General features: G+C 36.3%; 1 protein-coding gene across 1 annotated transcript in view; it reads left to right on the plus strand.

The window, feature by feature from the left end:
* The window catches only part of LOC149138249 (DEAD-box ATP-dependent RNA helicase 10-like), a 263,262-nt gene that overhangs the window by 214,971 nt on the left and 34,840 nt on the right, over positions 1-13,451 (plus strand). Inside the window, exon 4 of the mRNA XM_089450307.1 lies at positions 11,444-11,563. Coding sequence (XP_089306433.1) covers positions 11,444-11,563 — 120 coding nt within the window. The remainder of the gene's footprint in view (positions 1-11,443; positions 11,564-13,451) is intronic.

Raw genomic sequence — 13,451 nt, forward strand, 5'->3', positions numbered from 1 at the left:
GGTCGGTGCCCTACGAAGAAGTCCCAAAACATGAAGACTCTTGAATAAAGAAAATAAGTTCACGACATCGTGAGTGTTGTAACTTTTTCTCACCATGTTATGTTTTCCATTTCCCTTATGTTGAAAAATAGAAAAAAAGAAATAAAATGGGATCTATATATCTTCTATCTCTCTCTCTCTATATATATGAGAAAAATAAAAATCAAATCCCAAAGTATAGACGAACCTGTTTAAATGCTGTCGCATTATATTTGTATTATCGTTTAAATTTTTATTATGTTAATTAATCAATGATTAATTAATAGATTGTTAAATAAAGTAAAGTGGCTTGTTGGATTGTGATAAAGCTCGAGCAACAATCAAAGGCCGAGATCACCCCTGCTCACATCTGCGATGGGGGATAAACTTCGGACCCCCCCCCCCCCCCCCCAAAACCACAAACGACCTACCCCCCTAAAAATCGCTCCCTCACACGCTCCACTCCTACCGTCGCTTTCGAACCTCCTCATGCCTTGCCACTTGTCATTCCCTCATTCGTCCATACCACATTACTGTTACGATTAATAAATCTCCCCCCAACTGTTAATTAACCATTACGACTAATAAATCTTCCGCCAACGTCTAGTGCATTAACTAGACGTGCCAAAAATGATTAATTCATTCACATCCTTTATAAAACATCTGGCTACCATTAAGAATCCCTTCCTCCCATTCTCTTGTAGTGATGCATGGTATCATTCGCATTCTATCAGCAGACAAGCATTTGCTACACCAACGATCACCAGTTCCCGGTAATCCGATACACCTGTCTACAAATTCATAATTCAGCATGTCGTCATCCAAAGGAAAGTCCAAATTAGTGGTAGAAAGCCCAATGTTGCCCCCTGTAGTCAATTTAGACGAATTCCCCCTAGTTGACAAACCATACAAAATCTTTAAACGCAGTGTGAGTTCGATCTTTATGAACTCCACAACTGGGCAAATCAGAAGTTTTTAGATGATAGTGATGAATTGAACATATGGGACTCCTTCCTACCCCAATTCGTCTTTCCTCAGACCCATTTCTTCCCTGAATTTGTCACCTGGTGTCATTTAAGGTATTTACCCAGTCAGAGGGTCGTAATTGCCCAAAATAATGAAGTCTTGTTTACTGTCACTCCTGAGTCAATATGTCAAATCCTTCAAGTTCAACCTACAACCCCTCTGCATCCTTTTTCTGTAGATTCTCTCATGGATATCTATCAGAAACTCACATTCCCTCAAAGAGCCAAGATCTTTGAATCATTTTTACCTGAGAACTCTGAGTTACCAAGAACCAATCCACCCTACTCTTCTTCAATATTTCCAGAAATGTCTAGGCAAGTCATCTCTATGGTTTCATGTCTATTAGGTTACCCTAGCGATCAGTGGGTTGATGAGGTAATTCTAGCAATTTTATCAGTATTTTCAACATGTGATAAACCGTCACTCATTTTCAACTACAATCAATTTTTGGCATAGAGCATTCATGATTAGTTTTTGAAGTTTTCTATTGAAGGTGATTTTAAGCATCAATTAGTCCTTGTGTATTTATTTTTATTTTTCCAAGCAAATAGATTCAAATTTCCACTACAAAAATTAGATGCACAGGGGAATCCTCAATCTGTTATTCATTGGACTTCATTGGTAAGAAAGAACACATAGGAGTATTCTTTCAGTGATTATGTAAATCAATTTTTACATACGACATTGTGTCTTCTCAACAATGATATTATACCTAGAATTTCACTTGAAATCAAAATAATTCTTCACCTCTCTGAGCAATCTAAGATTGGAGACTGGTACCTCTATCAGAACTACATAGAAATCAGAATCTATGGGTGTGAGATTCCTCCCTATAGGTTGCCAAAATTTGTGCCAATCAGAATTTTTGCACTGGAATATATAAGACAAATGATGAACATGGATGATCTACATTTTGTATCCAGCAAGAAGAAATCTCAGTTTAAACTAAAAGCACAGATTGGACCATTTATTGTCAACACCAGAGCAACAACAAAAGAGGCAGATCTTCTGTTAAAGCAAATGAAGTTCAAATTGAGCTTCACCTGGTCCTATGATCCCTTGGGGATTATTTCTAAGTTAAGAGTTGAACAAAAGACTACACCTTATGCACATACACCTAGGCCAGAAATAGAACAATATGAAATCAAGAGGAGTGGTAGGAGAACACATTGTAGGAGGCAAAGGAACAAATTGATATTCAAACAACTTCACAAACTCCAGTTCCTCAAGAGAAAGAGACTAAGAGGCCAAGAGCAAGTTTGTCTCCTTTAGTTTCATAAATTCAAGAGACAGACTTCCAAGTGTTTAAAAGAAGAAAGAAAACTAATACTCAGGAGGAGCCTTTTCAAGTAGAAAGTTCACAGGAGCAAGCAACAATGATATTGACAGGTTCTCATACTTCTACCTTTCCAAGGATTGAGGAGATTTCCACAGATTCTCCTATATCATTTGTTTCTCAAGGTACAAAACAACAAAACATTTTTGCTAGGTATAAAGAGATTAAAAGAAAGAATGAAGCACTGAAGGCCACCACATATTCCAAATTCTAGAAACAAACTTCTACCACCCAGCACAGACTTCTGTTTGCACTCGACACTGAAAAGGGACAATTTCAGCTAGCTTTCTTGGAACCCAAAGTTCCAATCCCTAGAGGTGCAAAAGATTATAAGACATCAATTTTTTCTTTTGACACCAAACAGATTCATGCCATTGATCAGATTGACCTGCATAAGCAGGCTGGAGAAATGATATATTCTACTTTGACCAGTTTAGCTATGGCAACTTCAAAACTACAAGCTTCACTAAATAACATTCATTCACAACTAAAGATGGAGAAAATGTTATCCCTGGACAAAGATACTAGAATTAAGTCATTGGAAGATTTGGTAATAAAATTAGGATATGCTCCTAATTTTGTTAAAGTAGCTGAAGTAATCATCAAGAACAAGAATGCTGATATTCAAGCATTAAGGAAACAATTGAAGCTTCCTACTACAGAACACCTACAGGCCAAAGAAGTTGGTCAATTGGAGATAGAAAAAGAGAATATGTTCAAAATGATAATTGAACAAAATCTCCAGATACAAAAGATGGAGGCTGAAATGGAAACACTGTTAAAGGAAAAAGAAGAACAACTGGATGTTTCAACAGCTATCCCCATAGCAACATCTATTGCAGGGACTTCAACAACAGGGACTTCTACAACAACATCTGTTACAGTGGATACATAGTCCACTGATGCAACAACAAGTTTATCAAAATCCATGGGACACTTAACATTGAAAGATCAGGAGATTGAGAAATTGAAATCCAAGAACAAAAGATTAAGACTAATAATGCATACTTGGCCGAGTTGCAAAAAAGTTATAAGTTGACTCAACAAATAGCAACTTGTGAAAATGAAGTTTTAATTGCTTAGACCATTGCTCAGGCCAAAGAACATATTTGGCTTAATATTAATGAATCAAATACTAAATTGTGGCCTTCAATTGAGATTATTTTTGAACAGGAAGAGTTGTTACAAAAATCAAAAGAAGTAGTGGTAGAAGTTAACGAAGACCTCGACCACAAACCAGGAGATGCTACAAAAATAATCAAGGTTCTGGATTCCAAGACAAAAGCAGAGCTTGAAGAATATGGTATTGAAGACAGAATTGATGTCATCTTGGAGGTGAGAAGGGTACATACTAAAAGAAATTTAATGCTATAGCTGGAGAATAAATGTCATAATTTAGAGCTCTAGATTAAAAAGTTTCACAGAAAGTTTAATTCATTACATGTAAAAGGACTTCCAGGTCTGCAGGGTGTAGGTAATAAATTAATTCCATGTTAGATGATCCAAAAATAATTTATTATCATAGGTTATAAAATTGAAATAAAATAATTATTAATTTAAGAAATTAAATTAATAATTATTATTCTAGAATGATTAATTAATGGAGACAATTAGAAATTAGTATATTGTTGTAACAAGATATGGCTCTCCAAATGTGTCGTATCTTAGGCTCTATTTTAGGAGATTAGTTAGCTTGTTGGTTTGAATAGCATTTAATGTAAATGGACACTTGTTATTTAATAAGTGATCCATAATTAGAGGTAGTTAGGACATGGAGCTTATAAATAGCTCATTGCAAGAGTGTTTGGTTGTTCGGGTGTAAACTCTTGCAAAATCAATTATGTAATTGTTTTTTTTCTGATTAATAAAATTACGTGTCGGAGGACACTTCTGCCATTATTCCACTTGAAGAATATCAGCAAATATTGCATGATATAGCAATATATAAAGCTAAATTTGCTAAAATCAAAGGAACCATCACTGGAAAGGCTTTCATGGAAGGTCTTTGTTATGATTTATTAATTCAGCATGAGATCAAGCATCTGTTCATAACTAAGCCTACTTTTGAGAAATACACTGAAGAGGATGAATCAAATGAAAAATTATTAAAGTTTTTTATTCATGATGAAAAAAGATGGGACAAGTTGTGTGAACTCATCGAATGAGAGACAACAGATTTTCAGCAACAAAATACCATGTTTTCAGGGACAGAACATATTTTCAGGAACAAGAAACATAACAACAACTTTATAGCTCTAGTCACCAGCAACAATCCTCGAATTATGTGCAAGATGTCAAAACAATTCAAATTTCCTCTTTTCTAGTTCTATTTTTGTAATAAATCCAAATCAGTTTGGAAAAGATATTTTGTAATAAATTTTTATTTTAAGTCTAGATATTTTGATTAGAAACTCTATAAATACTTTGTAATTCAAAGTAGGAAGGGTTGAACCCTTGTGATAAGCCATTGAGCATGATTGTAATTCTCTGAATTGTTTCTGAGATTAATAGAAGGATTCTGGACTCATTTTGAAGCAACTTGTGTTTTCTTGTGAGTTTTCTAGTTTCTTATTATGTTTCCATCTTTATTTATTTCTACACATGCTTAAAGTTAATAGGAAATCTGGGTAAGATAAGATTGAATATCAATCTTTTTGAAATCCCTTGCGAAGTTATAATCAATTACAAATATTAATTAACTGAAACTATTTTTTTGAGTTAATTCCTCTACATAATTTAATTGTTGCTTCCTGTTATCTTTAAATATGCTCTGTTTGGTTGTAAAAGGATTTTACACGCATCATCTATATATGACAAGTTAAATACTCTATTTGAATGTTTAAGGAATCATATATATCATCTTAAAAGTCTACCTTTCATAAACATTTTAAAGCTTAATTTTGTTAAAGGTGAAGAATCAACCCTTTTATTATATCAAAAATAATTAGGATTTGCATTTGTTTAACATTTTAAAGCATTGGTCATCCAAACCCAAATTAAAACAACATTTTTGATGGTTTGAGACAGTTCCTTAGCCTAGAATTGTCTACAAAGGACAATAGGAGGAGCTGTTGTAGGTCGCTAATTAATAGGGAGCCTGGAAACACGTTTCTTACTTGGTAGAACTTGGAAGCAAATTCCTAAGCCAAGAGGTAGCTTAGGTACATTCCTCCCTTAGGAATGAGTACATTCTTTCATTGGAATAGGTATCTCCTAACTAATTAAGAGGGAGAGATGGACACATCATTCTTGTCTTCACTTGGGAAGACAAAATGGAGGATTGGGTAAACATTTGGCATTCGATGCTCTTTGAGGATGAGTTAGGGCATCCAAGATAAGAGTAGTCCTAGGGGATCAATATTCTTTGAGGACTGGGAATCCAAGATAAGAATAGTCCTGGTGGAACGCACCCTGAGAACCCGGGTGGGGTTTGTTCCGAGAGAGACAATGGTGAAGGTGTCTATGCATCATTGGTCTCACCAGCATTGAGCTCAGATCTTGTGGAGAGATAGAGTTGTTAGTCAAGGTTGTGCTATGTGACAATGTTGGTTGATATGACACTATACAGATGGGTTACCAATCCAACTCTTCTTATAAGAATTCTTCAGATTGAGAATGTCCAAGTACCATTATGAATACCTCACTAGTTAAGAGGGAGTGTTGAAAAGTGTGACTAGGTTCGGTCTTCATAATGACATGTGTAATTGTGATTTTATGTAATTGATGTAAAGAAGAAAAATAAAATTATTATTGTAATACTTGTCTCATGGGTTTCATGAGCAAGGATTTTATTTTTAGTAATGGCTCACATTGTGAAACCTTAGGATTAGTCATAAAGTCAAATTGAGTCAATGTTATGTATGAAGGATCCGTCTTGGGCATGTTACATTTGTATATGAGTCAATAAACAAGTCAAATAGCCCTCCAAGGCCAAGCTCAAGCATCTCCTTCAAGTCGACCTTAAATGAGATAATGAATTTGCTCCAAAAGACATGTCGACTTACCCACAATTCAAGTCGGCTTATTATGGATGCTCCAACCACTATAAATTGGGTAGCTTGGCCTTATTTCAGAGACAAATTTTCGGTGAGGGAGAAGTCTACAATAGGAGGTGCGAAGTTCATCAAGGAAGCCTATAACTAAGTGAAGGAAGGGAGAATATAACCGAGATCATTTCTGATCTGTTTTGGGTTGATCTACTCCACACGTGCGAAGAAAGGGTGTTGTCCACTGCAGAAGAAGCCAAGGTATCACCGTCTCCTTTGAAGGACAAATTAAGGAAGGGAACAAGTTCATTATCAAGCCGAGTTGCCAAGGAATCTGTCTCCACCTAAAGCGAAGCAAATCAAGGTTCCATAGTTGATAATTTACATGTGCTAGGGTTTCTGAAGGAAGTCGAGAAGATGCAGGTTTGAAGCAGAGAAAAGGGAAGCCGAGTTCTGAAGTATAACTGAGGTACAAAAGAAGGCAAGTAGTTGGACCAAGTGTTGACTTGGGCATGAAAGGGAAGTAGTGAAAGGGAACTTATGCCTTGGTCTTGGAGTGGCAAATAGATCAAGGGTCTTGGTCTTGGTATTCGTCAATTGAAGTCTCTATAAGAAGAAGAATTTGTTTGGGTTTTCCTCTCAAGTATGAGAGGTTTTGGCCCTGGTTGATCGCGTACATTTTGTGTCTCTATCTCTTGATGGTTTATGCATTGGTAGATGCTTGATGAAGAAAAACACTATAATAACCTAAGTAAAGGAAGATCCTAATCTAAGAAGTAAAAAGCATTCACAAGCAGTTATCTAATAAAGAGGAATCACCTAATTGCTATGCCCTAGATTTATCAGCACTAACAAACAAGCTATCACAAATAGGGGATCGACCAGCCAATTACAAATAAGTAGGTCACATAGTTGGCAAACAAATGTTTGATAAGAAACTTGTTGAGAAGCAAGTTGTCAAGGGGGTACTTGTAAACAAATCTGATTGGAAAATAATTTGTTGATGGAGGTGTTAACAACAAGTATTTTGTTGATGAAGGTGTTTTGCGATGTTGGTGAAAGTGTATATTAATGGGGTAAATATTTGTCAACCTCGTTGCATCTAAAGTAGAAGAACAACCATTAAAAATAAATTTGTAAGTGATGTTGGTTCGATAGATGGTTGAGGTTGAAATGTTCTAGATGTAGTTGAGAGTCTGAGGCAATTAAGAACTCCATGCAAGTCTAAGAAACCAATGCATGAGTGAAATGCACTGTGAGCATTGTAATTAAATAGATCTTTGGATGGATCTATTGATATTATTCCTTGTGAGGGCTTTTTTCTGCCGTTGAAATCTTGTATATGATGTGTTTAAAATTGTGTCTAGTGTTATTATTTTTTTCATTTCTCTTAAATAGCTATTTGAATATGAGCACAAAGACAAAGTATATTTATCTAATAGATATAAAATTCTTAGTGGTGCTTTATTATCAGAATTTGACCACCATTGGGAGATTTTTATTCACCAATTGAATTTCATATTAGCTGGAGATAACTTTCCTTTGGAATATTTGAAAGGTCCTTGGGAAGTCATTGCTATGTCTCAAGTACGTCAACTTGCTCTCAATACACAATGTTAGAATTTAGCTTGATCCACACAGGGCTTTGAGCTGGTGTGCTTCTTGGACATTCTTAGGGTCAATGATGGGATGTCATTGCTTTGTGTTAATCCACTAGGTTGGGAGCCTTTGAGTCCAAATAATGCCTAGCACATCTAGAAGAATTTTTTCTTAGGAGGCAAGAACTCATAATCACCTCAACACAAATCCTTGTGTAAGTGGTTTTAAATATTGAAATTGTCTCCGAGGAGGTTGAAATAATTTCCCAGAAACTCCCCAATAGGTTGAAGAGAATCTACATTCCAGAAATGAAGAGGGAGGTTTCAAAAACTTCGCACAAATTAGCAGAGAACATAAGGCCTTACCGTTGGGATAAAAAATCCGTGACGAGGCCACATATACGATGCAAGGCTCCCTCAAAACTAGGGATTGTTCTTCAACACCTTTTCCCTGTGAACCACTTCCAAAACCAGCGACGATAAATGATCATTTGGATTATTTTACAACTTTACCAGGAATCATATTATAGCTTTATTAGGAATAATATTTTATGTTCATGATTTTGAGCTGATGATGTTTAGGGCTCAAATGTAACCCCATGCTTTGTAGGCATGCACCTTCTTGTAGGGACTTGGGAAGTTTTGACTGGATGCATAGAGGCTTATGCATGCAAATCTACTTTTGAATGTAATATAGGAGTATTTTGACGACCAACTCAACTTCTACATTGAATTTGATTTAGAAGTAATATCACTTTTTTTTCCCATGTAGGCTAATAACCAGGGGGGACCTATTGCAAGGAGTTCCTTAATAGTGCTCCCATTCCCCGTCAATCCAAAGCCCCGCGGGCAAAAATAATATCACTCTAATGCAATCACATATGCAGTTTTATACATCACATATGTTTTATGTATTTTTAATATTTATATGTCATGTTGAACGATATACTATTTGTATTCTTTTGAAGAAACTGATGTATATTTATCTTCCTTTGGATCCATTAAATATGTGCATATCAGTGATCGTGCCCTAGTAATTTTTCTTTTTGTAAGTTGGGGTGGGACTCTCCGATTTACATGTCCATTATGTACCCCTCTACGGGGGAAGGGTAGCCCAAGATTTGAACCCAAGACTTCCGGTTCGGTGAGACTTCATTTCCACGGCCCTTGCCGCTTGAGCTACCCCATGTGGACATCGTGCCCTAGTAATTTAAATTCAAGGATTCAATCATTTTTTTTTTTAAATAGAATGGGTAGCATTTTCATTAGATAAATTGGAAAATGGCCAGGTCCCATACAATCTTGGAGAGCAAGCTCTCAAAAATGTTCATCATTTTAACTTGAAGAAGGAACTTATTACTATCAACATTATTTACAAATGAGCTTTGTACATAGCCTATACTGTAGACTTTCCAAAAAAACCCCACTTATTCTATAGATCAACAAAACATAGATGTAACTTAAAAGAAAACTTCTACCCGCTGCTTCCATGTTCATTTTCTCTCAAGGCTTCATTTGTAGTCGTAACCAATTCTTCAACACCACCCACCCCAGGTTCTAAGTCCCGAACAACAGTGTCCGCAACACCTTCAACATGAGGGATAGAGCCGTCCCTAAATTCGAATACTTCTTTCAACATCCCGATTGTTGCAGTCTCGACTTTGACTTCAGTAATCGTGCCCTAGTAATTTAAATTCAAGGATTCAATCATTTTTTAAAATAGAACGGGTAGCATTTTCATTAGATAAATTGGAAAAGGGTCAGGTCCCATACAATCTTGGAGAGCAAGCTCTCAAAAATGTTCATCATTTTAACCTGAATAAGGATCCTATTGCTACCAATGTTATTTACAAACGAGCTTTGTACATAGCCTATACTGTAGACTTTCCAAAAAACCCCACCAAATTCTATAAATCGACAAAACATAGATATAACTTAAAAGAAAACTTCTACCCACTGCTTCCAGGATCAATTTCTCTCGAGGCTTCGTCTGCAGTCGTAACCAGTTCTTCAACATTGCCCACCCCAGGTTCCATGGCCTGAACAACAACGTACTCAACACCTTCAGCATGAGGGACAAAGCCGTCCCCAAATCCGAATACTTCTTTCAACACCTCGATTGTTGCAGTCTCGACTTTGACTTCAATGTTCTCCACCTTTTGTCCCAGACTCATCACGTCTGTACACAGGCTCTCCATAGTTTTCTGCAATAATTCCATGTCTTTGCCGAGTCCCAACAATTGGGCATACAAAACCGCCATTTTCTCATTGATTTCTTTTACAATTTCCTTTATGACATGCATACAGGAGCTGTCGACCATGTCTTCTAAACTCTCGTTGTGACCCAAATCGGCTCTGCTACCACCACCATTGCTAGCAGATGCCATTTTCTTGGCTAATCTACCCTGAACTAACAAGATCTGATTTACCGTTTGCAACTATCTGCTATAAATATTTGCCTGGTTAATGCTGACATTCCTTCCCGTCTTATCCTTCATTCATGCGAATGGATTCTGCATCATGGCGAAATAGCTACCCTCCATCTCCTCCATTGTCGAAACAAGCCTAGAGTGAACTATGATGGTACTTTCCCACCTCGCGAATGGAACTGTATTAAAACTCCAGGGAAATAACCGAGGACGCATCTCCCACCTGTCATAGATCATGGCCTTCGAATTGCGGCTGTCACACCTGTTCCATAACTTCCTACCAACCGCCCTTGCTCCCAACGCACTGCAAAAGGCCATCGAGGAGACCATTAGAAACGTTGATGTTTAGACCCTGCCAAAGGGAGAGAGCTTTTGCTTGATTGTTCATGGCGTTGCCTAGTCCCCATGCAAACTTTATTTCTGTCTTTGCTTCGAGGTTTATTATTACCCTTCTCGCTCCCGCCTCCCCGAAGGATTCAATCATTATTAAGGTATGGGATCTACAAGGATATGACAACTAGCAAGCCATCAAGAAAGTTAGGATCTTTTTGAACATCCTCAAGGAAAGATTATTGTTGGATGTAAATGGAAAATAAATTCAAAGCTTATAGTTACATTGATAAGTTATTAAGTACAAAGAAACCCCTCGCATGAGGTGAAACATTTCCTTTTGCTTGGACATCGTGTCGAGGGGTATCTATTTCTCAAAGTTACCAAGGGTTCACACTTGGAAGTACTTGAGGGTCATCTACTTGGTCAAAATCGCCCAGGGTTCATGGCTAGAGCCATCTGGTTATTTGGTGTTGGTTCTTGTTCGTTTTTTTTAGCTTTGGTCTTATTGTGGTGAATTGTTTGGTCTTACCACTCCACCACAACCAAATGTCTATATATATAGATATATATTTTCTTTAGTACAAGCCTCACTCTTTGAAGGACATTTTTGAAAGGGACATTGATTGTTATGTTTATTTTCTTCTTTAGCTTGAGGTGTCTTTTAGTAACCTTGTCATTTTCTTCAAACATTTAACATCATGTGTTTTTGAATTTTAGGTGTTAGATGAAGCAGACAGGTTGTTGAACATGGATTTTGAACAAGAAATTGATGAAATCCTTAAGGTTATTCCTAGGGAGAGAAAGACATATTTATTCTCGGCAACAATGACAAATAAGGTATTGTAATTACATATGTGAAATTGTAGTCCATATTGGATGTCCTTTGGAATTTGAGCTTTATATGTAATTTTGTTTTTCCAATCGATTTATATTCCTAATAGTTTGTTCTCTCTAGTGTGCTTTGGTTGCAATGCCAATTAATTATTACAATATTTGAGAAGAGATGCCGTACAAAAGAAACAAAATCACAGCATAGTATCACTGGTCGATTTACAAATGAAAAGGATGCATTTTTTATTCACATTCCATTTGGAAGGTAGTTTGCACATTTGAGTTGTCGGACTAGGTTTTTGATAAAGATGTGTAGTTTACTTTTTTTTTTTCACTTTTTAATTCGGCAAAGTTTATTAAAGAACATTTTGCTACTACTGCTTATGCAAAGCTAATTTTATCCTTTATATTTGTATTGAATCAATAACAATTATGATATAGAAGACCCCTCTATGTTAAGTCCAAAAGCATAATGGGAAAATCCTTCTGTTCTACATGGATGACTCTTTAATGATGTAGTTTTCTTTGAATTTCCATGCTCCTTGATGTAAATTTCTTTCATGATAACCATAAATTTAGTGATACATCAATCTGAGTTTTTGCAAAATTATGATTGAGAATGCCTTAGCGAAGCTATGCTTACATTCTTCAGATTTACTTGGGAAACTTTAATGAATGAAGGATGCTTTGAGCCAAACATGCATCCTGGTTTTTGTTGAGGGTTCCATATGCGTTGTCATATCTCTAGTACCTACTTTAAGAACTACTATTTAAGAGGCTCAGGCTAGAAAAAATCTGGGATTTTGTTGCTTTATATACTTTTAGAAAGCCTTTGACATAGTTCGATGTCATCTTTTCTTGATTCAGTACAATGATTGGGGATTTCATATTAAATTCAATTAGCCACTTTGTCCATGTATGAGGCAATCACAGGACAGGTCTGCACTCCAGGTAATTTTGCAGAAGTCTTAGGGATGCCCCTCACACCTTTGTTTTGGCCTCCGTATTGACAAGATAGAGGGGTACCTTTGGAAGACTCTTGGTCCAAATGATGCTTGTCACCTTTTGAATACAATAATTTATATTCTCATTTTACTAATGGTTTGGAGCTTTTGTTTCACATACATGGAGGTTTGTAGAAGCAATTGGACATTCTTGTTGCCTTTTATATGAATTGATAATTGACAATGGACCTTGAAGACCAAGGTAATGGCTTCCAGTCTTCCTAAATGAGAGGTCTTGGAGAGTAGTTTGACCCATAGTTTTAAAACTCGGATCCAGACTCCAACTCAAGCGCTAATCAACTCGGGTTTCAACTTGGACTTTGATCAATTTGGACTGGTTTCATTTCAATGACTTGGTTTTCAAAAATGTAATAAAATAATTAAATTTTACTGAAAAATAATATTTTTAAGATTCCAAACCATTAGAGATAAAATACGTGAAGTTTGCTCATCTATATACCATGTAAGAGTGAATATATCAAAATGGCACCTTGTGCAATACATATCAGCAACAAAAGTGCAATACAACTCAAGTCCACTGCTGACTCAAAAGGCTTGAAATAAATAAATACTCCATTATCTTTTCATGCACATGCAGTACCCTCGCTTGTGACATTGTAAATACTAAGGTATGTAAACATTTCATGTAATAAAGATGTAACTTGATGGGATCCCTCTCTAGAGTCAAACCCCAGTAGAGGGAAATGATGTAATCCTTTGAAAAAGCCCAAGATTTTGATATGTAATAGAACCAAAGAAAGTTCACTGAATCTAATTGCTACTTGTTAACTGAAAGAACATGGATCTGCTTTGCTTGACAAATGTAAACAAGTGGCACACACCTAATTACCACTTGGTTCAAATATTTCTTCTATTGGACCCCTACAAAT

This window comes from Pinus tabuliformis, chromosome X (assembly GCF_031772625.1).
Source record: "Pinus tabuliformis cultivar Carrire ecotype Pingquan chromosome X, CPIR1, whole genome shotgun sequence".
NCBI classification, from domain to species: Eukaryota; Viridiplantae; Streptophyta; class Pinopsida; order Pinales; family Pinaceae; genus Pinus; species Pinus tabuliformis.